We start from the raw sequence: 25,653 nt of genomic DNA, 5'->3' as shown, positions 1-25,653 counted from the left end.
AGGACTATCGTTTGATCATTTGGCTATTGGTCAATTTCTTTTGGTCATTCTGTTGTCAATCAGCACACATGATTCCAATGAGTGATTCTAATTAGTTATTGGTGGAGTGTAGTCGTGTACCACACTGATGAGATGATAAACAAGCATAACCATGCATGTAAATCAATATATATATATATATACACACACACACGATTAATTAATGATTGAATCTTTTGATGGTACTACATAAACGACTAGATGCTAAGGAGACTCTGAAAATGAGCGACCCTAATAATTATTTTTCATATTAGGCCTAAATTCCCATGAAAAATGCTAAGAAGACTCTCTCAAAGTGAGACTTTCTGCCCCCTCACAATTTAACATTAATTATCGTCCCAACATTATAAAATATCGTATAAAAAATAAGGTGATAAAAACTCATTTTTTAGAAAGTCTCCTTAGCATTTCTCATCCGACAATATTATAAGTCGCGAGTTTAAAATTATATTATTGTGGATGAGTCAAATTTTACTTATTTCAAATCAACTCACTCATCATTTAAAAAATAATAATTCAAGTTTCCCTTTACAGTAATTTCCACGTTTTTTACTACAATTCAAGTTTGACCCATCTGTCTTAACGAACAAAGAAAACAGTAATGGAATGAAACCGCTGAAAAATTACATAGGAAAGTATCTGCGTGTCTTGGAGTCCAAGTAAGGAAGAAAATCTCAGAGTTGGAGCAAGAATCAAGATTCAGATCAGGAAGATAGCGGACAGCCGGATTCAATCCCAAGAATTAATCCCAGAAGACCAAACCAGAAATGGTTTGAAGGCAGTGAATTATGTGCCAAGTAATGTTTCATAATTCCTGGGAAAAAACCCTATATATAAACCAAGGTTTAACAGAATATGACCCAAATTGTTTTGCTATCCTCTCCTCCTACCTTTCGTTCTCCGGTAAATTTCTTTATGTAGTTTATCTTTTCTACCCATTTTACTTCCAGATTTCTTGTAAGTTTATAATTTTTGAAGTGTTAGCACTTTTGTTAAGTAGCTTTTTTTTTAATTAAGGTTTCTCAAACACTAAGGGGGTGTAGTCAAACTCGGATTTGAGATGATTTTAAAAGACTTTAAAATCCTAGTGTAGTTAATTAAAAGATTTTAAAGGATTTTAGAATCCATTCAAATCTACGTGTAGTCAATTAAAAGATTTTAAAGGATTTTAAAATCCATCAAAATCTAAGTGTATTAAAAAAATTAAGATTTTGGAGAATTTCAATAAGTTGTGGATTTTGTGGGATTTGAGAGCAAAAGTACATATAACCAAGACTAGAAAGAATCCAACCTCACCCCCCTAGGATTTCAAATCCTTCCACCACAATCCATTCAAATTCTTTAAAATCCATATGAATTTTGTAGGTGTCTTTAATCCTCTTAAATCCTATAAAATCTATCACTTTTAAAATCCCTTAAAATCTTTGTTTAAAATCCATATGAATTTTGTAGGTGTCTTTATTGTTGTTCTTGTAGTTTCTTTCTTTTTGTTACTCTATATTTTTTTTTTGTCCGAACTCTCGATCAATTCGATTCCTGTACTTAGTTTTCATGCCCTTTAATTCTTTCTTGCACTAATTAGTCGCTTCTCATGTATGCACTTCGATTTTCTATTGTTTAAAACATCAGATATCCTAAAAAAATGAAAACCATAAGAAAAAGAAAAAAAACCCTAAACCATTATATGCCAAGAGTTTTTTCTTTTCTCATGTCTGGAGATTTAAATGAGGGAAATAAACTTGGAATTTAAGTAAAAATCAGAATTTATAAATTGACATGCACCAATTTAGAAATTCTCTTGTTTTAGTACTTTGTTCAATTCGTGTACTTCTTTGTTGTGCATCTATATATATATATAATATTTTTTTTTATTGTTGATTGGATTGTATCAAGCACTTTTGGAAAAAGCCACTTCGTGACTCTTGAGAATCCAACTTTGTTTTCAGGTTCTCCCTTTTTTGACTAAAGAAAACATGGCCTCTTCCCATTTATGCTTCGCCTACTTTTTCATGATGCTCATGTTTAGATTCTGCATTCTACATGGAGCACATTCTGGTACTGCAACTCTCACCTCTGCTTAATTATGTATATACATAATACACCTGTGTGTGTGTGTGTGTGTGTGTGTGTGTCCTCATATCAAGATATAAATGTATAAGTGAGTGATTCATGACTTTTTACTTATCTGCAGCAACAACTTTGGAATCACAACATGCGAACTCAACCCACAGAAAGCTTTTGCAACAAGGTAAATATCAAATAAAAAATTTGTATTGTTATTGACACTTAAAAAATGTCATCTCACACTTCTCTGTACTATAGATTTCTCATCTTCGGTAGTCCATGACAATATAGTTTTTCATAAGTTTGTTGTCTTCACAAATAAATCAGAATTTCAAAATTTTGTTTAATTGTAACATGCTACTTAATTAATAAGGTTTGAATAAATTTTGTAGCGAGCTGCGGAGACAGAGACATAAGCATCTCACAGGGCCAAATTTCAGCAACTGGGATCCCAAAGTACGCAGTAGAGATTGTGAACACCTGTACTGATTGTGCTCCTTCACAAATCCATGTCCACTGTGGTCAGTTTGCCTCCGCAGAAGTTATACCCCCATCTGTCTTCACAAGGATCGCGGACGACGATTGCTTGGTGAATGGAGGAGAGCCATTGAGGCCCCATGATGTCATCAGCTTCACTTACGCTACCACCTTCAAGTTCCCCATTTCTTTTAAGTCTGCCCAGTTTTGCTGAGCCCCAAACACTTTCAAGAGATGATATAATAAACAGTTGCATCTTGCATGTAGCTCAGCTTTTAGTTTCCAAACCCTAGCTACTATAGCTAATATTTTATTTCCGATATGATTTATATGTTGATGTAATAATATTTTTTTATATTAAATTTTCAACTCCTGCGTAAGTTATGTGTTATTTTTTAGAAAAAAAAATGGCCTCACAAATTGCTTATTGTTCCTTAGGTATTTTGGTACTGTAGTTTTTGAATTAATGAACTCCGTATCTATATAGCCATGAATTTAGTACCAAATGCAAAAAAATTCTTTTTATTTTTTGGTGAACAGCTGCAAATATTATTTGATTTTGAAGATTGGAACAATTTATTTCCCCCATTCATTTCCTTCAGATACAGAAACCAAAACAAGATCTAACGAAGGCTTCAACCTAATTGGCAAAGTGTGCTGGAATATAATTTACAAGGCATGCATCGAACCTCCAAAACAATTTCTGTGATAGTTTCAATCCTCTATTCTCATATCTATCAAGGTGAAAAACTGAATTGAAGAAGCATAATATATAATATTAGAACACAGCCTACAAAACAAAATTCCTAGACAAAATAAAACATAGGAAAAAAGTGGTAAACGATATGCATAGTCTGTCTCATCTTCCTCTTGGATTCACTATTTGTGAAAAAACTGCACTTGTGTTTAAGTCATCGATCGTAGCCTCACTTGAAACGGTCTCTTCCTCAATTGTCAGTGTGGCATTGTGCATAGCATAAGCATCATTTGCTTTATCTTGAGCAGCAACTGCTTCTCCATCAGGGTTTTCATGCAGTTGAAGAGCAAACTCAAGGTTCCAAAGCACGTCCCCCATTGAAGGGCGTTCAAGTCCATGATCAGCTAAGCATTTCTCAGCTGTCTCTGCAAACTTTTTCAAGCACTCAGGATTAATAGGCGGCCCTGACTTGAGATGTGGATCAATAATTTCGAAGAGAATTCCCTTTTTTAGACAATGTATTGCCCAATCTGCAAGACTAACTTGCTCCTTAGGCAATGAAGCATTGAGGGCCGGCCTTGCACACAAGACCTCAAACAAGACTACCCCAAAAGAGTAAACATCAGATTTTTCCGTCAATTGTTGCCTCCGAAAATATTCGGGGTCCAAGTACCCAAAGCTGCCCTTCACCATTGTACTCACATGGGTTTGGTGAAGATTAGGACCTGTTTTTGATAGCCCAAAGTCAGAGACTTTAGCTACCCAATTCTCATCCAACAATATGTTTGTGGTTTTCACATCTCTGTGGATGATGGTGTATCTTGCACCAGTGTGAAGATAATGCAGTCCCCTAGCAGCTCCAATGCAAATTTCCAACCTTTGCTTCCATGACAAGGAAGGATTTTTGCTCTTGTACAAATGCTCCCTTAGAGTCCCATTAGCCATGTAATCATAAACCAGAATCATCTCGCCGTCCTCTTCGCAAAAACCAATCAAAGAGACTAAATGCCTGTGCCTGAGCTTTGAAAGCATCTCGATTTCCGTTTGGAACTCGTGAACACCTTGCTCTGAAGATGGATTTGATCTTTTAATAGCCACTTTGGTGCCTCCATCAATAATGCCCTTGTAAACCTTCCCAAATCCTCCAACCCCAATAACTTGAGATTCGTCGAAATTCTTGGTGCCATGTTTGATCTCAGGCAATGAGAAATGCCTGCAAAGACCTGCAGCCAGGCTCGAAAGATGGCTGCTACCTGTATTACTCTTGCCCGAAATAGTTGATGTGTTAGAGTTACCATAAAGAGGCAACCAATTGCCCATCCCGGGATCCATTCCACTCTTTCTCTTCTTCTTTATGTACACAGCAATGCACAATGCCGCAACCACAGCCGCGCCGCCAGCAGCCCCGCCAGCTATTCCAATTACTTCACCCTTGCTCTTGGACCCTGCTGGGGGAGAAAAAGTACTTGCTGCAGCAGCCTCAGCGTCTTGAAGCATCTTAGATGGCACAGGATTGGGACCGGCTAAATTCCCACGCGTATCATTGAGCTTAAAGATCTCCAAACCATTAAGAATCGAATCATAGTACTCTGGTTTCTCGGACACAGATGGATGCAATGCCACCCATATTTCTTCGTCACCATCTCTGTCATTAACAAAAGTTGCATAATCCTTGTAAACCGGCACTCCTATGGACCCTGACCAAGCAATAACGTCCGCAGTCTGCTGCGCTGTTTGGTTGTTGAGAAAAATATCGAACACCCTCTGATTGATCCTGGTGAGTTGAAGCTCACAGAAATGTAACCTAACAACATATGTGAAATTTGCATCAACGGTGAAAACCCATGTGAGATTGTAATTCTGATTGATTTTCGAATTCGGTCCCATCGATCGCGCAGTGCCGTAGACGTTGGGAGGAGCAATGTACTCCGGCAAATTACTAGGATATTTTATGCTAACATTTTTCTCAGCCTGACATGTGACTCCAAATGCTGCACCGAACAAGTACGGCGAATCGTCGTACCATGTTCTTGTCAGCCCCGAATCATTTCTTGTCGGAATAAACTGTCCACCGACATTGAGCCTAAACATTGTCTGAAGGGAAGAGTTTTGTACATCGATGGTTTGGTCCTGAAACCCGATCATGTTCGCTGGCTGAAACATCTCGGCCGGCATCGAAATTACCTCAATGCCATTGACAAAAGCATAGGACTTATCATGTTGCGACGAGGGTACGAATGTTATGTTGAGATTGCCGGATTGGGCGGGAACGAGTGAGAATTCTCTCATGATGTAGGCCTGCGTGAGAGCTTGGGTTGTAATGGCGGCGCTGAAATTGCGGAGGAGTGAAAACCCGTTTGCGATCACGTCGAAATACGAGTTCGAAGCCTCGAGGCCGTCATAGGAAGACGGATAAAAATGGAGCCTGACCAGTAGGCGCTGTCGTGGGGAAACAAAGAACTTGTAGGATGCTGCAGAGTTGAAAATTCTTGCAGACATGTACGGGATTTGGGAAGGCAGAGAAGGATCTTGGTATTGCGCCGTCGCGGTCTTTGAATTCTCCGAGGATTTTAGAAACCGGGAATCTGGTACCCATCTGCGGCCGTCGGAGTCGGTGCCACCGCTCGAAGAGCCGCAAGCAATGATGTAAGATTCAGAGCCAGTGTCTTTGCTGAGAACATGAATGGCGTTTAAGGAGAAGGATAATATGATCAGAGAAAGTAAAATGTGGGTTTTGGAGATCATAGCTGGAAAGAGAAACCCTTTTGATGGGAGATTCAGGAACTGAAAGGTGAGGGAGGAAGATGATCGATGTAGGACACAGGAAAAAAAATAGTACAGGAGAACAAGAACAAAAGAGGAAATGTTTTCCTGTCCAAAATGGACTTCTCTAGGGCTCAATTCAATGACAATAGTTTGACTGAAACTAGATCTGCTTTTTTTTGTTTCATTGAAAGGTAAAGATTGAAAATTTACCTGGGATTTTCAAGAGGAGGCAAGAATTACAAAATCAAACTGTGTTTTGCTTTCATTTCTTCTGTATTTTTTGTTCCTTTTTTTGTGAGGGAGGTTTTTTTGCCAGGGTCTAACGGGAACGTTAGGATAGGAGGGGTTGTTACTGGTTAGAGAGTAACGGGGCAAGAGAGAGGAACGGTAAATGCTCTTTGGTATTGACTGCCTTGGCGTTTCTTTAGGTTAGGTTTGGGTGGTGATGCATTTAGATTGTTGGGATATAAATGGGTAAATAATTACTGCACATCATTTTTTTCCTTTTGCACATTCATACTTATTTATGTTCATTGGTACTCGTGCTTTATTCGATTTTTTTTAGTACATTGATATTTTTATAGGAATGAAGAATTCGGCTCACTTTCAAGTATAGAGTAATACCACCAGACTATAGTACTAAGTGACTCGTGCTTCATTCGATTTAGATACTAGAATAAATATCAGTGTGCATGAGAAGAAAAATTGTGTGTAGAAATCATTTTTCTACAAATGTGCTGTTCCATAAAGGAGGTGAGTCAGCTTACTATGATGACTACATGAACATGTATACAATATTTATGCACAAAACACATCATCAAATAAGGAGAAATTTTGATTTTTCTTTCTTTTGTTATGTTGTTCACATTTAACTCGTCGTGCCTTACGCCTGTAAATAGATAGTCGAGAAAAGTCCCATTGAAATACCTACCTGTTAAAAAAAAAAGAGCTGTTTCTTAATCCTTTCTTAAATATTTTCTCACGTTAACCATTTTGATAAATGCCTTCAACGTGAGTACAACTATATATCTCGTAGTAGTCGAGCAACTTTTATAGTCTGTTTTTAAGAGAGAACCGAACGCCACGGCCACCATCACTAACAGTACCACCACCGGAACCAATAACTATTATGAATTCTGTAGGACTTCCATACGGAACCGTGACTAATGTGTTTAACGAATTAACACTTTTCTGTAACCAAAGTGCCATTTCCACTAGGTCCACCACCACACTCGATACTGTACGTTTCCTTGTAAATGGCCAACGTAGCAGGTTCCCATATACCAAAAAATCGAGTGGACAAAAATAACTTAAAGGATGCATGGCCCTTGTAAAGAGTCTTCTCTGTCTGGCTTTTCATTTCAAAATCACAACGCGCAGTTGGTACTTGTTGCACTGTAACGGGATGCCGCAGATGATACCTCTCCCTCTGGGCACGTAGCGAATGATGCTCACCATGTTATGCATTCAATTCCCCACTCGAAGATCACGCTTAGTCGAAGAGAGAAGAACAAGGTGGCACATCTATTGGCAAGACTGAGTTTGGCTTTAGACAATCAACTAATTTGGTTTGAGGAACCCTACTGTAATTTTGGATCTTCTCTTTGAGGATGGTACAACTTTGTAATTTGTTGCTGCTGAACGCTCTTTTTCCTTTCATCCGGTTTGAAATCCCCGATAAAGTTTTTATCGAGGCCCATTTATTGCACCCTATACTCAATTATGTTACATATTCCTTTGCCTATCAATGAATATCGTACTTGCTCTAAAATAATCACAAGTGCTTTTCTAAGATTTACTTGCATTTTTACTATAAATTGGTTCCAAAAATATTTTCTCTTAAAAAATTTCTCAAACAAGCCCAAGATTATGTTACCATTAGTCTTCCTTATTATAGCTAGATGGGTAAATCGCTAAAATGGTCCCTGAGATTTGCATAACTCATTACTTTGGTCCCTGAGATTCCAAGTCGAAAAAAGTGGTCCCTGAGATTGTCCACCATCCATCATTTTGGTCATTCCGTTAAAAACTCCGTTAAGTGTCCCAGAGCTTTTGGCCGGAAGTTTGGGCAATTTTCAAAGCTTCGTAACTCAATCGTTTCTTAATCAAATTCAACCCATAATATATCAAAATGAAGATAGGAAAGTGTAGAATAAGATTATACCTATTTTGAAGCACAATGGTTGCTGGAGATGGCCGAAAAATAGCCTCAAATTTGAAATTGCTCAAACTTCCGGCCAAGAGATCTGGAACACTTAATGGAGTTTTTAACGGAATGACCAAAATGATGGATGGTGGACAATCTCAGGGACCACTTTTATCGATTTGGAATCTCAAGGACCAAAGTGATAAGTTATGCAAATCTCGGAGACCATTTTGACGATTTAGCCTAGCTAGATTGCATGTGGAAAATTAAATAATGCTTTTTTCAGAAATCAATACACAAGTTGAAGGAAAAAACAATTACGGACACTCAAATTTTGTGATTATCTCAAAGTTACAATATTAGTGTTAGTAAAGAGTTTATACGTCTCAGGACTTTTCAAACGCGACAAGGATATTTACACTAATTGTTAGCTTATATAGGTGAAATTAACCCTGAGTCAAATTTATTCAGACCATAGTCGACCATCTCAAATTAAAGTTACAAAAAAGAATCAAAATTGTCAAATTTAAACAAATTTAAAATTAAAACCAGTGAATCAAACTTTTTGGAGTATAATTACAAGGTATCCTTTCCAGAAAATCACTTCAAAACCCTAGGCAGTGTTTGCCAGTATACCCCTGGCTGCAGCGTCTGCCTTAAGAAGCATTTTTGAAGGCACAGGATTTGAACCCGCCAAGTTCCCGTGCTTGTCATTAACCTTAAAAACCTCCAGTCCATTGAGTATGGCATCATAGTACTGCGGATGCGTCTTCACATTCGGATGCAAACCCACCCAAAGAAGATCATCACCGTCTCTGTCGTTCACATGAGTGGCATAATCCTTGTAAACCGGGATTCCGATTGCCCCGGCCCACTGGATCACATCCGCCGACTCCTCCGCCGTTTTATTGTTGAGATATATATCGAACGTTCTCTGGTTCACCAGTGTGTTTTGAAAGTCGCAGAAATGGAACCGAACGACGTAGGTGAAATTTGCGTCCACCTGAAAAACCCAAGTGAGGTTGTATTTCTCGTTGAAGTGAGGGTTCGGCCCCATCGATCTCGCAGTTTTGTACACCGTTAGAGGAGCAATATATTCGGGGACGTCCTTCGTGTGTCCGATGGTGACATTTTCAGGAGCTTTGATCGAAACCCCGAGAAATGCCCCGTCGAAATACGAGGCCCCGTAAGCTGAATTTAGTAGGTATGGCGAGTCGTCCCACCATGTTCGTGCGAGTCCCGAATCCTTGTTTGCGGGAATGTACTCCCCTCCGACGCTTAACCTGTACATTGTCTGGAGGGAGGAGTTTTGGACGTCGATAGTTTGGCCTCGGAAGCCGATCAAGTCGGTCGGCTTGAAGATTTCCTCCATTGGGATCACCTCCACTGAGTTCACGAAAGCGAACGTATTTTCGCGATTCGGGGACGGCGTGAACGTGATATTGAGAATGCCGGACTCGGCGGGGACAATTGAGTACTCTCTTATGATGTAGTACTGCGTGAGGGCCAACGCTGTGATGAAAGGACTGAAGTTTTTAAGCAGGGTGAGGCCGTTGGCGGTGACTTCGAAAACCCCGTTCAAGGAATCGGCGGAGTCGTACGTGGATGGGTAGAATTGGAACCTGACCAACATGCGTTTGCTTGATGGAACAGAGAACTTGTATGATGTTGCAGAGTTCATGATTCGTGCTGTCGTGAATGGGACTTTGGATGGCAGGGCAGGGTCTTGGTACTCGGCTTTCGCAGTCTTCGTATTGTTGGAGGCGACGAGGTATTTGGAATCCGTTGTCCATTTCCGGCCATCAGAATCCGTTTCCCCGTCGGAAGACGAGCCACAGGAAAGTATATAGGACTCTGAGCCGGAGCCTTCGCTTCGAACACGAACGGTGTTTGATGAGAACAAGGATAACAAAACCAGAGGAAACAAAATGTGGGATTTGTAGATCATTGCTGGAAAGAGAAACCCCTTTGAGAGGGGATTTGAGAGGTTAGTGGTGAGGGAGGAAAAAGGTCTATTGTGTTAGAGTACAGGAAAACTTGGAAACTTGGAAGAAAACAAATTGTTTGGCTTTCATTTTTACTGCATCTTTGTTTTCTTTTTGATCTTTGTTTTCTTTGGAAATTGATTGTGTGTGTGTTTTTGTCCCAGGGGTGTAGGGGACGTTGGGATAGGAGGTCGGTATTGGTTGGAGAACAACGGTAAGACAGAGAAACCGCTAAATTGTCATTCGCATTGACCGAGTCCCGGATGATATTTTGGGTTTTGCATATATAAGCCTTTATCCAAAGGGATCCCCATTTTCAATGGCCTCATATTTTTCTTTTGTCACCTAAAGTTACGTAATAAATATGAACCTTATAAATTTTTAAGTACATTCATTTTTGTTGTTGTTTATTAAGAAAACGAAGGATTCAAGCTAGAAACCTCTTTTCTACAACTGAGAGAAAAATATTGCTAATTAAACTAAGTGTGTTAGGTTGTAACAATGCATAAACAAATCATATTTTATGAATATGATTTAGTTTTTTAGTTGTATAAAGGTAAACTAAGAGTGATATCCACGAATGGAGAAAATGGAAGAAGTAGTCTGGCAATTCAAGGAGCTAACCATTATTCAATGGAAGGAAGAAAGTTTGGAATTGTTTCTGGGACTGAGGATTTTACATTCGTTAAGGGGTATGGGATTATGGATACATAGAATCATAGATCTGTTCTTAAGTTGAATGTCAAACTAAAGCACTATTAGTGAAAGTAAACGGCATTTGGTTTCTGTTTGTTTTTGCAAACTGTTGTTATTGACACTGCAAAAAGTTAGTCTTACTCATACAGCCATACTTATAATAGCAACAACACTGCAAAAAAGTCGGACTCACTCATACTTATAATAGCAAGTGCTTAGAAATTGTCCCAACTTTACAACTTAGGTGTTGAGTTTGTAAGAAAAGACTTACTCACACTTATAATAGCAGGTGCTTAGAAATTGTCCAACTTTACCACTCAACAGTTTGTAAGAAAAGACTTTATGTTGTACCCACCCACCCCCACCTGTTTTTTTAGCTATATTTCTATATTCCTCCTGAAACATGTTTAGGTCTATCAATTTAGTCTTTATTCTCATTTAAACCTAGCCATCTCTCTCTCTCTCTCTTCCTTTTAACCGGTTCTTCCACTCTCTCTCTTTTCCCTTACATTTTTTTTTTCTCTATCTACCCACTCACCACCATCAAACACTACTTTACATTTTTTTTTATTAAAATGTACTTTTACTCTCTCTCTTTTTCTTTTTCTTCATCCCTGCAACCTCACTCTCCTTCTAACTCCCGAAGCTCTCTCTCTAGCTCCATCAAAACCAGCCACCACCAGTGCTCGTTCCTTCACAAATTTAACCCCAAATCTTGATACTTCGAACCTTTGGGACATAGGGAACACGACTGCAGCTTTGCATGCAACATCAGAGCAACTCCGAGTCCTCTGCCATTGAAGACCCGAGAGCTTTGAGCTCTTACCCTTAATCTCAGCCCTGTTATCCGCTACATGTGCATGCATACCTTCCCCGAGGACGAACTTCGGCGAGTTTGTTGCTGTGGGTGCACGGACCCCTTTGAATTCGAACCCAGGTAATTAATTACCTTGTTGTTTGTTGGTCAGTGTCGTAAATGTGTGTGCAGTACAGTGTATGTGTGGTGTGGGCTGCGATGTGTGTGTGTGTGTGTGTGTGTTGTGCTATGTGTGTTGTGTCGTGTGTGTGCACGTGTGCAGTGTGTGTGGTGCACGTGTGTGTGTGTGTGTAAGCGTGTGTGAATGTGTGTGGTGCACGTGTGTGTGTGTTGTGCATGTGCTGGCGTGTGTGTATGTGTGTTGTGTGGGTTTGGGCTCAAGCCAAACCACCCCTTTGTTCCTAAACTATCCAAACCCAAAACCCAATAGGTCCTAACCCTATTTAACCTAAACCTAAACCCTAATCCGGATCCAAACCTAAGACCCATTTTCATTTCTTGAAATTCTATAGTTGGGTAATTTGATAAATTGTACATTTTTTTGTGCTTAGGTGAAGTTGCTAATGGGAAAATTCTTAATCCTTATACACACAACTCTATTGCTACGGAGTATCTGTGAGTGGACCCCTTCTAAAATTACATGATTTCATAGTTTAATTGCATAAATGAATAGCATGCCTTACGAGTTTATGAACTGATTTTATATTAAGCATGTTTATGGAACATGTTGCATAAATGTCATTGCTTACATAGACATGATGTCATCCCCTCAAACCAAATAATGGGACGTCTATGTTTACAACATAAGTCTTGTTTCTCCCACGTTTTTTGTGCAGCCGATGTGGGATATGAAAACGTATACACAAACAGCGAAGTGAAGATGGTATTGCCAAAAGCTAATTGGAACTTCAATTTCAGAAATAAAAGGGGATACGAGCTGGGATGAGGAGCGAAGGTCTAAAATAAAATTGAACTAAAGCACCGTCACAAAATTGGTTTCCAACAAGGATGATTGGTATTGCTTAATATATGTTGGGCCTTGAAAATTTTAACCTAGAATTTGGTGGGTCGTGCCAGGCCCAAGCAATAGTGCAAAGCTTGGGGGACACGCAAGAACCCCAGTAGCAAGCTAATGTAGCGAGCCCTCACCCTAAAAAAATTAATTTAATATCATGTAAACCATTGATTCACGTATCAGATATTAAACTGATAAGAACAGATACTACACTTGATCTTAGCCAAAAGGCCGAGAAAGGTATGCTTATGTCAAATATTGAGCATTCATTTTTATACGCAGCTTTGTTCTTCTACTTTTGTCCGTGGTCGATGTGGGATTCTAATGCACTATTTCGAAGTACTCTTTCTGTCCACGTACTTCAACCCAAGCACACCTAGCAGCTCCCGCAAAGCATACATAGAAAAGCAAATGGATTAAGCTAATAAGATAAAAAAAATAGAAAAAATTAGTGAAAGTACATAACTCAAAACTACAGCTCTTGGGAAATATCCGTTAATGGATGTTTGAGATGATGGCTTTGAGCTTCTTCTGCAATGCTTCAATTTCTCCTCACCACCAACACCAAGGTCTCTTCTCTCTCCTCTCTCTCTCTCTCTCTCTCTCTCTTTTTCTCTCTCTCTCTCTTTTTCTCTCTCTCTCTCTCTCTCTCTCTCTCTCTCTAACAGTTAAGTTTTGTGCTAAAAATTTCAGCCAAAGTGAAGGTTACAAGCAGCAAAGGCCTTGAAGAAGTGAAGAATCTCATAAGAACTGTTGGGATTCCATCAAAAACCTCATCTCCAGCAAAATCTCTTGAAAATGGCAAATGGGTCAAGCTCATCTGCGGTGCAAGCTTCGAGGATGTGGTTGATATCAGGAACCGTTCTCTGGTTTACACTCTTGCAGGAGGTAATTAACTAAAATTTAACTGATTTTATGCTGACCAAGTGAGATTAGATATTGGATTAAATTGATGTTAATTGCTTCACAACCGATTGGTTGCGATTGGTTGCAGTTGATTGCATAGACTGCGCAGCGGATGTGTCAGTGGTGAGTGCAGTGAACGAGGGGATTGATGCAGCAGTTGGCATTTTTAGTGGAATCACCACACGGCGTCGCTTGTATCAAGGATTATCCAGAGCATCTCCTTCAGGCACTTAAGAGAGGCCGTTTCTTTGGTTGGGAAACTGTCAGTGTCAAATGTTCCAATAAATACTTGGGTAATATAGGCTACGTTCGGCTTCTTGGTTGGGCTGTTAAAGACTAAACTATGATTTGGTGGGTTGTGCCAGGCCCGAGCAGTAGTGCAACTCTTGGACGACACTCAAGGACCGCAATAGCAAGCTATTGTAATGAGCCCTTACCCTTAAAAAATTAATTTAATATCCTGTGGACCATTGGCCCACGTATCAGATATTAAACTGATAAGAACAGATACTACACTTGATCTTAGCCAAAAGGCCGAGAAAGGTATGATTATTTCACTGTTGGGCTTCCATTTTTATACAAATTAACTCTCCTAATTTAATAAGCTGGCTGATGTGGGACTATAATACTTTCTTGCAGTGATGTTTCTAACAATTATATCTTATCACTCTCAGGCCTATAAAACCACTTCTTATCACCAAAATCCAGAAATTAAAATAAAACTTAACACTACTAGGAAACTAAGCTTTACACTAGGACCTCTACTCTTTAGGATGACTCAAGCTAAGAATATTGAACAAAGAGGGTTAAACAAACAAACTCTCTTTAACGATACTTCAATATCTTACAATGCTTGGTGAACTAAGTATGAATGCTCAACCAAGTTTGTAGACAAGGGAGGAAGTCTTTTGAACCTCATCTAGGACTAAGAGACATTATATTCTTTTGTCGCTTACCTACAACAATGAAAGGGAATCTCTCTTTACAACTTATTAGACATTACTTTATTCACACTTACATTTTATATCTCATAGATTCTTATTTTTGTCACATCACATATTATTTTAAGATACTGTTTCTTTGGATATCACTTAATGTCTTGTCGATGCCACGAGTCGTCATCATATTCCACCACGCTTCCGCATGCCTTAGTCCCATCCATCACTGGGCCAGTACTCGTCATCCAGCTCTTCCGAATCATCATCATACCCATGCCATTGGTCTTGTTCTTCCCAGTACAAGAGTTGTAGCTGAGATCAACTCATCCACTTTCTGGCTGCATCTTGGAGATTGGTACTTCTTCTCCATGGCTCGATTCGAACGACAAAGCTCGAAACAAGAAACTAGATGGGTAAGTGGAATCTGAAAAGTAACTAGTTAATGCTTCTAACTCACTGGAGAGATTGCAGAATGCTATGGTTGAAACATGCCGCATGATATCATACCATTCCAATCTGATGCAATCTAACATCTTTAGGGGATCATTTGGTAGTAAAGTTAACAACAAGATAGTAAAATTTGTATCCCATTCCACGTTTGGTGATTTTTCGTTTTCATGATTTGAGTAATTACTCGAGCCAAATTATTGGGATAACATCTCCCCTGTGTGAAATCGACACCAACGTTCGCGAAAGAACCATATGCCTCATCTTGCTCTCTACATCCCAAGTCCCGACGCTGTATGTGACCTTGTCTCGCAACGTTAACTACCATGACTTCGTTTTGTGACATAGTCCCTGACCTCGTCTCTTAGGACTGCCAAGGTATTTTGTTTTGCGTTTGCTTTAAAACGCAAAGGCACAACACCAATAAATTAAATCAACTCATGTGTTGCTCAGGAAGTACTAAAAAAACAAAAACAAAATAGAAACAAAGGAAGGTATTTTGTAGTCATCTATTCTCCAAAGTTAATTTGAGTTGTGCTCAATCAACTTATTTGATGAATTTTTTAGAGAGATCACATCGTGTTATTTCTCTAATTAGAAGAACGCTGTTGAAACGCTAAAACGATATGGAGTGAATTGCACTCTAAAATAATATTATGTAGTCCAGAGAGGTGTCAAAAACGCTCTTGCTCGCGTAACCACAGAGGAGGCAAGTCAGATCATCGATCACCCACGTGTCTCCTAGTGAGGTTTGCTCTGATTGGGAGGATGTCATTACAAATTCTCCATGCTCATACCTTAACTTCGGGAAGAATACGAAAGCTTGCACATTCCTGAATCCGAAACTCTGTCATCCGTTCCATTCCATCACAACATTTATGAGGATTATAGCAGCAAGCAAATAAGTTACTTGGGTTGGGCCGTCAAAATTTGAACTTTGATTTGGTGGGGTGTGCCAGGCCCAAGCAATAGTGCAACGCTTAGGCGACACGCAAGAGCTCCAATAGCAAGCTATTGTAATGAACCCTTCCCCTTAAAAAATTAATTTAATATCGTGTGAACCATTGGTCCACGTATCAGATATTAAACTGATAAGAACAGATACTACACTTAATCTTAGCCAAAAGGCCGAGAAAGGTATGCTTATTTCAATTTTGGGCTTTCGTTTTTATCCCACGTCTTAACTCTCCTACTTCTTCAGATAGCCGATGTGGGACTCCCCCATAGTTTCTTGCAGCGCCGTTTCTAACTTTGCACTCTAACACAATTACTTCTTACCACTCTCAGGCCTACAAAACTACATCTTATCGCCAGCAAGCAGGAATATAACATCACATGGGATGGGATTGATCGATGAGATCAACCAGTGCTCTTTCTGGCTGCACCAACTTTGAGTCTCCTCTGTGGCTCGGTTTGAACGATAGAGCTGGAAACAAGAAACTAAATGAGGAAGCCGGATCTGCAAAAGCTTTCTGTTCCTTGAAATATTTATGCTTCTAAGTCGTTGAAGAGATTGCTGAAACATGCCGGAGCCGTTTCAATATGCTGTAGTTTAATTTGTTTAAGAAAGTTGATGTTTTGCTGAGAGCAAATTGCTCTAGCTAGAAAATGCTAAGGCACAGACACAATAAGGCAATCAACTATGCTCTTTTCCCTGAACAAAACAACTGAAATAGTTTACCATAGAAAAACCTCTAATTCAACCTTGTCCATGTTGGTCAAAGGGAGGGATACTGTGAATCCACACGTGGGGAGAAGAACGTCATTGACCTAAGTTTGCAAGAGCGTCGGCAACCAAAATTGCTTCTCGAAAAATATGTTCAATGCTGATACTAAGAATTCATGATGAATTATAATATCTCAAAAAACTATATAAATACGTCAAAAAATAGAGCATGTCACTAATATAACCGATAATGATTTTCAAATTTGTTTACTGTCCTGTGTAAAAAGCTCGTAACAATCCATCTCTGAGAGCCATACCTTCAGAAGAGAGAAATCTAAAAAAGCAAGGGGAGAGAAGCCAGCACAAGAGGAATTCCATCACCATGTTGCTTAGCAAACACATAAAATTAAAAGGGTTTTTATCACAAATAGTCCCTAAAATTAACACACCCAATCAAGGTGGTCCTTAAAATTGAAAATCAATCAATGTAGTCCCTGAATATTACTGCTGAAAATCAATGTGGTCTTTCCATTAAATTTCCGTCAAAACTTCTGTTAATGGCTGGCATGGCACATGTGGGATCCAATATAATTAAATATTCCCAGCTAATCCAACTGATTCTCGCCGAACCATGTCCACAATTGCCTCCCTCCGTGTCCGTCTGCAACGTAGCTGCTGCCATGTGAGCACCCAAGAGGCTGTGACCTGTGAGCACCCAACCCAAGCACCAAGCCACCATTTTCCCCACCATGTTTTGTAGAAACACACAATCTTTGAGAGACCAAGAGGAGGGAAAGAGAGAGAGGTCGAAATCATGGGTTGGTTTCTTGCATGTTTTGGTTCTTCCAAAGACAAAAAAACGCAGGAGTAATCAGAGGGAGTAATCTGGAAAGTAGGGTGGTGTGTGGAAGGGATTACCAGATTAGGTCGGAGGGGGAAGGAGATCGTTCGATCTCCTTTGTTCTTTTTTTTCATTTGTTTTTTCATTTTCAAATTGATTTAAAAGATGGTGATTGTTTGGATTTGCAGGAATTTGGATGGTGATGGTTTGGATTTGCAGGGAGGGAGGAAGGGTGTAGGAATTTGGATTTGCAAGGAGGAAGGAAGGGTGCAGGGATTTGGATTTACAGGGACAGATGAAGGGTCCAGGGAGGGAGGAAGGGTGCAGTGGAGTAGGGTGCTCACTCAATCTCGGGCGACCCTAACAACACCACGACTGGGCTCGACGTCGTGGACATGGCAGCAGCTGCGCTGCAGACAGAGGGAGGAATCGAACCTTGCAATGGTGGACGTGGTTCGGTGAGAACCAACTGGAGTAGCTGGGAATATTTAATTATATTGGTTCCCTCATGTCAGCCATGAACAGAAGTTTTGACGAAAATTTAACGAAAGTATCACATTGATTTTCAGCAGTAATATTCAGAGACTATATTGATTGATTTTTAATTTCATGGACTACCTTAATTGGGTGTGTTACTTTTAGGAACTATTTGTGATAAAAACACAAATTAAAAAGAAAATAGCAAAAATATTCCCCACTACTTGTTCTTGTGCTGACTTTGAGGATCGATATAAACTATTCACATGCCTTCCTCGTTATACCCGTATTGCAATTAGTTTATGCTTATTTCACACACCAAAAACAACCATGTTGTGTAAGATATTCAGCATTGATTGATGAGACTTCAAAATTTGACTTATGAGGTTTGACTTGGACAAAAATTTGAAATAAGTTTTCTTGTCACAAGAAATAAAGTTTTATCCAAAATACGAAAATTATTGAACTGAAAATCAGTACTAGTGATCACATCTGCTAAGAAATTTGTTCATCTAAAAATATGGGCCCAAGAAATAAAGTTAAAGGAAGTCACCAACCACTTAATACTATAATTAGGAAGGAAGTTAAGATGAAGAAATTTATGAGAAACGGATTTAGGTGAAACGGAAAAGAAATACCACCCTGCCATGCCTTGCCCAGCTATTGGGAGGGCAGTACCTGCATGACTTTCCTGCATCCATCTTCCTTATACTTCAAGCAAGGAGCTTCGTTACGAGTAACCGGAAAGTAAGACTTATGCCCTTCCCATTTTTAGCGGTAATTTTTTGTTGCATCGTGTAAATTGATTGTCTTCCTCTTTTATTTTCTTTCCAATCATCTGTAACAAATTAAATCCCTGAGTTTTATTCGAACCTCCAGTTCCGAAATTTTCATAGTTTTAAAAATGGAAGGTTCAAAACATGTAGATTCAATTCTTTGATATCATAAATCTCATAACTCTACTTATAGTGGCTTAATAGTTTACAAGTAATTTATAGCTAACACTGGTTCTGTTACTCTTGCGGACGAGGAAAACTTGTCTCTCACAGGGTCCATATTCCCATGTTACTATAGCTCTCAATGCACTATGCCACATGATGAAAGCTATATGAATATGAGGATATACACCCCATTACAGGGGAGTCCTTCTCGATGGGGAAGAAAAGAAAGATGAATAGAGGTGGAGTATATCATACGAAGTATGTAGATACATAGTTTCAACATTTTCGGTGCTGTGAGTTTGTGATAACATTGCTCGGAACAATTGTGGTTTGATTTTGATATAGTTAGATGACCATCAAGATGGTAGTGTGTTGGAAAGGATGCAGAACTGTCCAAGAAGATATTCTTGAGGTGAATGTGGCATCTCCAGTTGGTTTATTGAGGAGGATGGATATGGCACATTGGTAGCATGATGTGCATGAAGTAGACAATATGAACTAAGTGCATTTCTTATATTTATTCTTCGATATCATTAAGTAGCTTATGAATTAGTATCCCTGACTTCGTTCATAGGTTACAAGATTATTCTGTAAAGACAGCTTGTCGATGAAAGTGAGAGATCAAAAATCGACAGTAAGCACCTTCGGGAGCTTAGCTTTCAAGTTGGATCGGTCTACCAGTTCATCGATGAGCTGCTTATTCAACCGGACAATGAGGTTAGTGGTAAATTACAATTACTTTCACTTGGTGATTTTTGGTGCTGGTCTTTTTTAAGAGTCGCAAAGTAAGTTGAAACACCAAAATTTTTTTTATTGAATTGGATGAACAATTTATTTTTCATTATGTCATAATGCATTACATAATGTCTCTTTCAAACACCAAAACTTTTTTATTGAATTGGATGAAATGAGATACAACTAGGTAACCATAATAGCTTTTTCAAACAATGAAACCAAACCAAAACCGTTTAAAACCAAACCAAACCGAACCAAAAGGTTTGGTTTCATTTCGGTTTTAGCCTAAAAACCGCACCGAACCAAACTGCAAAAACTTACAGTTTTGGTTTCACTCAAAACCTTACCAAACCGAACCGCGCCCACCGCTACAAGCAATGACATCATGCATGTATAAGCAACGATGTCATTGCTTACATAGACATGATGTCATCCCCTCAAACCAAATAATGGGACGTCTATGTTTACAACATAAGTCTTGTTTCTCCCACGTTTTTTGTGCAGCCGATGTGGGATATGAAAACGTATACACAAACAGCGAAGTGAAGATTGTATTGCCAAAAGCTAATTGGAACTTCAATTTCAGAAATAAAAAGGGATACGACCTAGGTTAAGGAGCGAAGGTATAAAATAAAATTGAACTAAAGCATCGCTACAAAATTGGTTTCCAACAGGGATTGATTGGTATTGCTTAATATATGTTGGCCTTGAAAATTTTAAACTAGGATTTGGTGGGTTGTGCCAGGACCGAGCAATAGTGCAACGCTTGGGCGACACGCAAGAACCCCAGTAGCAAGCTACTGTAGTGAGCCCTCATCCTAAAAAAATTAATTTAATATCATATATACCGTTGGTTCACGTATCAGATATTAAACTGATAATAACAGATACTACACTTGATATTAACCAAAAGGCCGATAAAGGTATGCTTATGTCAATATTGGGCATTCGTTTTTATACGCAGCTTCGTTCTTCTACTTTTGTCCGTGGTCGATGTGGGTTTCTAATGCACTATTTCGAAGTACTCTTTCTGTCCACGTACTTCAACCCAAGTACACCTAGCAGCTCCCGTAAAGCATTCATAGAAAAGCAAATGGATTAAGCTAATAAGATTAAAAAAATAGAAAAAATTAGTGAAAGTACATAACTCAAAACTACAGCTCTTGGGAAATATCCGTTAATGGATGTTTGAGATGATGGCTTTGAGCTTCTTCTGCAATGCTTCAATTTCTCCTCACCACCAACACCAAGGTCTCTTCTCTCTCTCTCTTTCTCTCTCTCTCTAACAGTTAAGTTTTGTGCTAAAAATTTCAGCCAAAGTGAAGGTTACAAGCAGCAAAGGCCTTGAAGAAGTGAAGAATCTCATAAGAACTGTTGGGATTCCATCAAAAACCTCATCTCCAGCAAAATCTCTTGAAAATGGCAAATGGGTCAAGCTCATCTGCGGTGCAAGCTTCGAGGATGTGGTTGATATCAGGAACCGTTCTCTAGTTTACACTCTTGCAGGAGGTAATTAACTAAAATTTAACTGATTTTATGCTGACCAAGTGAGATTAGATATTGGATTAAATTGATTTTAATTGCTTCACAACCGATTGGTTGCGATTGGTTGCAGTTGATTGCATAGACTGCGCAGCGGATGTGTCAGTGGTGAGTGCAGTGAACGAGGGGATTGATGCAGCAGTTGGCATTTTTAGTGGAATCACTACACGGCGTCGTTTGTATCAAGGATTATCCAGAGCATCTCCTTCAGGCACTTAAGAGAGGCCGTTTCTTTGGTTGGGAAACTGTCAGTGTCAAATGTTCCAATAAATACTTCGGTAATAGGCTACGTTTGGCTTCTTGGTTAGGCTGTTAAAGACTAAACTATGATTTGGTGGGTTGTGCCAGGCCCGAGCAGTAGTGCAACTCTTGGACGACACTCGATGACCGCAATAGCAAGCTATTGTAATAAGCCCTTACCCTTAAAAAATTAATTTAATATCCTGTGGACCATTGGTCCACGTATCAGATATTAAACTGATAAGAACAGATACTACACTTGATCTTAGCCAAAAGGCCGAGAAAGGTATGATTCTTTCATTGTTGGGCTTCCATTTTTATACAAATTAACTCTCCTAATTTAATAAGCTGGCTGATGTGGGACTATAATACTTTCTTGCAGTGTTGTTTCTAACAATTATATCTTATCACTCTCAGGCCTATAAAACCACTTCTTATCACCAAAATCCAGAAATTAAAATAAAACTTAACACTACAAGGAAACTAAGCTTTACACTAGGACCTCTGCTCTTTAGGATGACTCACTCAAGCTAAGAATATTGAACAAAGAGGGTTAAACAAACAAACTCTCTTTAACGATACTTCAATATCTTACAATGCTTGGTGAACTAAGTATGAATGCTCAACCAAGTTTGTAGACAAGGGAGGAAGTCTTTTGAACCTCATCTAGGACTAAGAGACATTATATTCTTTTGTCGCTTACCTACAACAATGAAAGGGAATCTCTCTTTACAACTTATTAGACATTACTTTATTCACACTTACATTTTATATCTCATAGATTCTTATTTTTGTCACATCACATATTATTTTAAGATACTGTTTCTTTGGATATCACTTAATGTCTTGTCGATGCCACGAGTCGTCATCATATTCCACCACGCTTCCGCATGCCTTAGTCCCATCCATCACTGGGCCAGTACTCGTCATCCAGCTCTTCCGAATCATCATCATACCCATGCCATTGGTCTTGTTCTTCCCAGTACAAGAGTTGTAGCTGAGATCAACTCATCCACTTTCTGGCTGCATCTTGGAGATTGGTACTTCTTCTCCATGGCTCGATTCGAACGACAAAGCTCGAAACAAGAAACTAGATGGGTAAGTGGAATCTGAAAAGTAACTAGTTAATGCTTCTAACTCACTGGAGAGATTGCAGAATGCTATGGTTGAAACATGCCGCATGATATCATACCATTCCAATCTGATGCAATCTAACATCTTTAGGGGATCATTTGGTAGTAAAGTTAACAACAAGAGAGTAAAATTTGTATCCCATTCCACGTTTGGTGATTTTTCGTTTTCATGATTGAGTAATTACTCGAGCCAAATTATTGGGATAACATCTCCCCTGTGTGAAATCGACACCAACGTTCACGAAAGAACCATATGCCTCATCTCGCTCTCTACATCCCAAGTCCCGACGCTGTATGTGACCTTGTCTCGCAACGTTAACTACCATGACTTCGTTTTGTGACATAGTCCCTGACCTCGTCTCTTAGGACTGCCAAGGTATTTTGTTTTGCGTTTGCTTTAAAACGCAAAGGCACAACACCAATAAATTAAATCAACTCATGTGTTGCTCAGGAAGTTACTAAAAAAACAAAAACAAAATAGAAACAAAGGAAGGTATTTTGTAGTCATCTATTCTCCAAAGTTAATTTGAGTTGTGCTCAATCAACTTATTTGATGAATTTTTTAGAGAGATCACATCGTGTTATTTCTCTAATTAGAAGAACGCTGTTGAAACGCTAAAACGATATGGAGTGAATTGCACTCTAAAATAATATTATGTAGTCCACAGAGAGGTGTCAAAAACGTTCTTCCTCGCGTAACCACAGAGGAGGCAAGTCAGATCATCGATCACCCACGTGTCTCCTAGTGAGGTTTGCTTTGATTGGGAGGATGTCATTACAAATTCTCCATGCGCATACCTTACCTTCGGGAAGAATACGAAAGCTTGCACATTCCTGAATCCGAAACTCCGTCATCCGTTCCATTCCATCACAACATTTATGAGGATTATAGCGGTTAGCAAATAAGTTACTTGGATTGGGCCGTCAAAATTTGAACTTAGATTTGGTGGGGTGTGCCAGGCCCAAGAAATAGTGCAACGCTTAGGCGACACGCAAGAGCTCCAATAGCAAGCTATTGTAATGAACCCTTCCCCTTAAAAAATTAATTTAATATCGTGTGAACCATTGGTCCACGTATCAGATATTAAACTGATAAGAACAGATACTACACTTGATCTTAGCCAAAAGGCCGAGAAAGGTATGCTTATTTCAATGTTGGGCTTTCGTTTTTATCCCACATCTTAACTCTCCTACTTCTTCAGATAGCCGATGTGGGACTCCCCCATAGTTTCTTGCAGCGCCGTTTCTAACTTTGCACTCTAACACAATTACTTCTTACCACTCTCAGGCCTACAAAACTACATCTTATCACCAGCAACCAGGAATATAACATCACATGGGATGGGATTGATCGATGAGATCAACCAGTGCTCTTTCTGGCTGCACCAACTTCGAGTCTCCTCTGTGGCTCGGTTTGAACGATAGAGCTGGAAACAAGAAACTAAATGAGGAAGCCGGATCTGCAAAAGCTTTCTGTTCCTTGAAATATTTATGCTTCTAAGTCGTTGAAGAGATTGCTGAAACATGCCGGAGCCGTTTCAATCTGCTGTAGTTTACTTTGTTTAAGAAAGTTGATGTTTTGCTGAGAGCAAATTGCTCTAGCTAGAAAATGCTAAGGCACAGACACACTAAGGCAATCAACTATGCTCTTTTCCCTGAATAAAACAACTGAAATAGTTTACCATAGAAAAACCTCTAATCCAACCTTGTCCATGTTGGTCAAAGGGAGGGATACTGTGAATCCACACGTGGGGAGAAGAACGTCATTGACCTAAGTTTGCAAGAGCGTCGGCAACCAAAATTGCTTCTCGAAAAATATGTTCGATGCTGATACTCCCTCTGATTACTCCTGCGTTTTTTTGTCATGGGTTGGTTTCTTTTTTTCATTTTTTTTTTCATTTTCAAATTTATTTAAAAGATGGTGGTTGTTTGGATTTGCAGGAATTTGGATGGTGATGGTTTGGATTTGCACGAATTTGGATTTGGATTTGCAAGGAGGGAGGAAGGGTGTAGGAATTTGGATTTGCAAGGAGGAAGGAAAGGTGCAGGGATTTGGATTTACAGGGACAGATGAAGGGTCCAGGGAGGGAGGAAGGGTGCAGTGGAGTAGGGTGCTCACTCAATCTCGGGCGACCCTAACAATACCACGACTGGGCTCGACGTCATGGACATGGCAGCAGCTGCGCTGCAGACAGAGGGAGGAATCGAACCTTGCAATGGTGGACGTGGTTCGGTGAGAACCAGCTGGAGTAGCTGGGAATATTTAATTATATTGGGTCCTAATTGTGTCATGTCAGCCATTAACAGAAGTTTTAACAAAAATTTAATGAAATGACCACATTGATTTTCAGCAGTAATATTCAATGACTACATTGATTGATTTTTAATTTCATGAATCACTTTAATTGGGTGTGTTACTTTTAGAGATTATTTATTATAAAACCCCAAATTAAAAAGAAAGTAGCAAAAATATTCCCCACTACTTGTTCTTGTGCTGACTTTGAGGATCGATATAAACTATTCACATGCCTTCCTCGTTATACCCGTATTGCAATTAGTTTATGCTTATTTCACACACCAAAAACAACCATGTTGTGTAAGATATTCAGCATTGATTGATGAGACTTCAAAATTTGACTTATGAGGTTTGACTTGGACAAAAATTTGAAATAAGTTTTCTTGTCACAAGAAATAAAGTTTTATCCCAAATACGAAAATTATTGAACTGAAAATCAGTACTAGTGATCATATCTGCTAAGAAATTTGTTCATCTAAAAATATGAGCCCAAGAAATAAAGTTAAAGGAAGTCACCAACCACTTAATACTATAATTAGGAAGGAAGTTAAGGTGAAGAAATTTATGAGAAACAGACGGATTTAGATGAAACGGAAAAGAAATACCACCCTGCCATGCCTTGCCCAGCTATTGGGAGGGCAGTACCTGCATGACTTTCCTCTTTGTTCTACGCGTTGGCATCCCAAGGCTTCATCGATGAAGAGTACAATCTATGAATTATGTTTTGAGAACAAAAAGATCGACCACAACTATGCTGAAATAAACAACATATATTTATGGGATTGGCTA

At 39.2% G+C, this 25,653-nt stretch overlaps 4 protein-coding genes, 1 long non-coding RNA gene and 6 other non-coding genes across 11 annotated transcripts; 3 read left to right on the top strand and 8 right to left on the bottom strand.

Moving 5' to 3' along the window:
- Positions 1 to 3,135: 3,135 nt before the first annotated feature.
- On the bottom strand, positions 3,136 to 6,479 carry LOC103452778 (receptor-like protein kinase ANXUR1). Its single transcript, XM_008392314.4, has one exon. It carries the CDS (start codon positions 6,020 to 6,022, stop codon positions 3,440 to 3,442), a length of 2,583 nt encoding a protein of 860 aa, XP_008390536.2. The 5' UTR covers positions 6,023 to 6,479; the 3' UTR covers positions 3,136 to 3,439.
- A 2,323-nt stretch (positions 6,480 to 8,802) lies between these two features.
- LOC103452816 (receptor-like protein kinase ANXUR1) lies at positions 8,803 to 10,137 on the bottom strand. Its single transcript, XM_008392353.3, has one exon. The coding sequence runs from the start codon at positions 10,135 to 10,137 to the stop codon at positions 8,803 to 8,805; it is 1,335 nt and encodes a 444-aa protein (XP_008390575.2).
- Positions 10,138 to 11,380: 1,243 nt separating this feature from the next.
- Positions 11,381 to 14,212, top strand: LOC139190760 (uncharacterized). The gene is made up of 5 exons (XM_070811228.1): positions 11,381 to 11,807; positions 12,239 to 12,302; positions 12,524 to 13,271; positions 13,396 to 13,590; positions 13,697 to 14,212. Exons 3-5 carry the CDS (start codon positions 13,205 to 13,207, stop codon positions 13,840 to 13,842), a joined length of 408 nt encoding a protein of 135 aa, XP_070667329.1. The 5' UTR covers positions 11,381 to 11,807; positions 12,239 to 12,302; positions 12,524 to 13,204; the 3' UTR covers positions 13,843 to 14,212.
- LOC114820767 (U2 spliceosomal RNA) lies at positions 12,751 to 12,946 on the bottom strand. Its single transcript, XR_003768245.1, has one exon. It is a non-coding gene; the product is annotated as a U2 spliceosomal RNA (small nuclear RNA).
- LOC114820765 (U2 spliceosomal RNA) lies at positions 13,960 to 14,155 on the bottom strand. The gene has a single exon (XR_003768243.1). It is a non-coding gene; the product is annotated as a U2 spliceosomal RNA (small nuclear RNA).
- A 1,726-nt stretch (positions 14,213 to 15,938) lies between the features above and the next one.
- LOC114820762 (U2 spliceosomal RNA) lies at positions 15,939 to 16,134 on the bottom strand. Its single transcript, XR_003768240.1, has one exon. It is a non-coding gene; the product is annotated as a U2 spliceosomal RNA (small nuclear RNA).
- A 4,250-nt stretch (positions 16,135 to 20,384) lies between these two features.
- On the bottom strand, positions 20,385 to 20,580 carry LOC114820768 (U2 spliceosomal RNA). The gene has a single exon (XR_003768246.1). It is a non-coding gene; the product is annotated as a U2 spliceosomal RNA (small nuclear RNA).
- Positions 20,581 to 20,616: 36 nt separating this feature from the next.
- Positions 20,617 to 21,669, top strand: LOC103452776 (uncharacterized). The gene is made up of 3 exons (XM_029091556.2): positions 20,617 to 20,904; positions 20,968 to 21,162; positions 21,269 to 21,669. Exons 1-3 carry the CDS (start codon positions 20,838 to 20,840, stop codon positions 21,412 to 21,414), a joined length of 408 nt encoding a protein of 135 aa, XP_028947389.1. The 5' UTR covers positions 20,617 to 20,837; the 3' UTR covers positions 21,415 to 21,669.
- Positions 21,530 to 21,725, bottom strand: LOC114820766 (U2 spliceosomal RNA). Its single transcript, XR_003768244.1, has one exon. It is a non-coding gene; the product is annotated as a U2 spliceosomal RNA (small nuclear RNA).
- Positions 21,726 to 23,514: 1,789 nt separating this feature from the next.
- Positions 23,515 to 23,710, bottom strand: LOC114820761 (U2 spliceosomal RNA). Its single transcript, XR_003768239.1, has one exon. It is a non-coding gene; the product is annotated as a U2 spliceosomal RNA (small nuclear RNA).
- A 17-nt stretch (positions 23,711 to 23,727) lies between these two features.
- Positions 23,728 to 24,918, top strand: LOC139190724 (uncharacterized). The gene is made up of 2 exons (XR_011575080.1): positions 23,728 to 24,387; positions 24,510 to 24,918. It is a non-coding gene; the product is annotated as an uncharacterized lncRNA (long non-coding RNA).
- Positions 24,919 to 25,653: the final 735 nt, after the last annotated feature.

The sequence above is a fragment of the Malus domestica genome, chromosome 13, assembly GCF_042453785.1.
Source record: "Malus domestica chromosome 13, GDT2T_hap1".
NCBI lineage: Eukaryota > Viridiplantae > Streptophyta > Magnoliopsida > Rosales > Rosaceae > Malus > Malus domestica.
The sequence above is the reverse complement of the archived record's forward strand: the minus strand, read 5'-3'. Positions and strand labels throughout refer to the sequence as shown.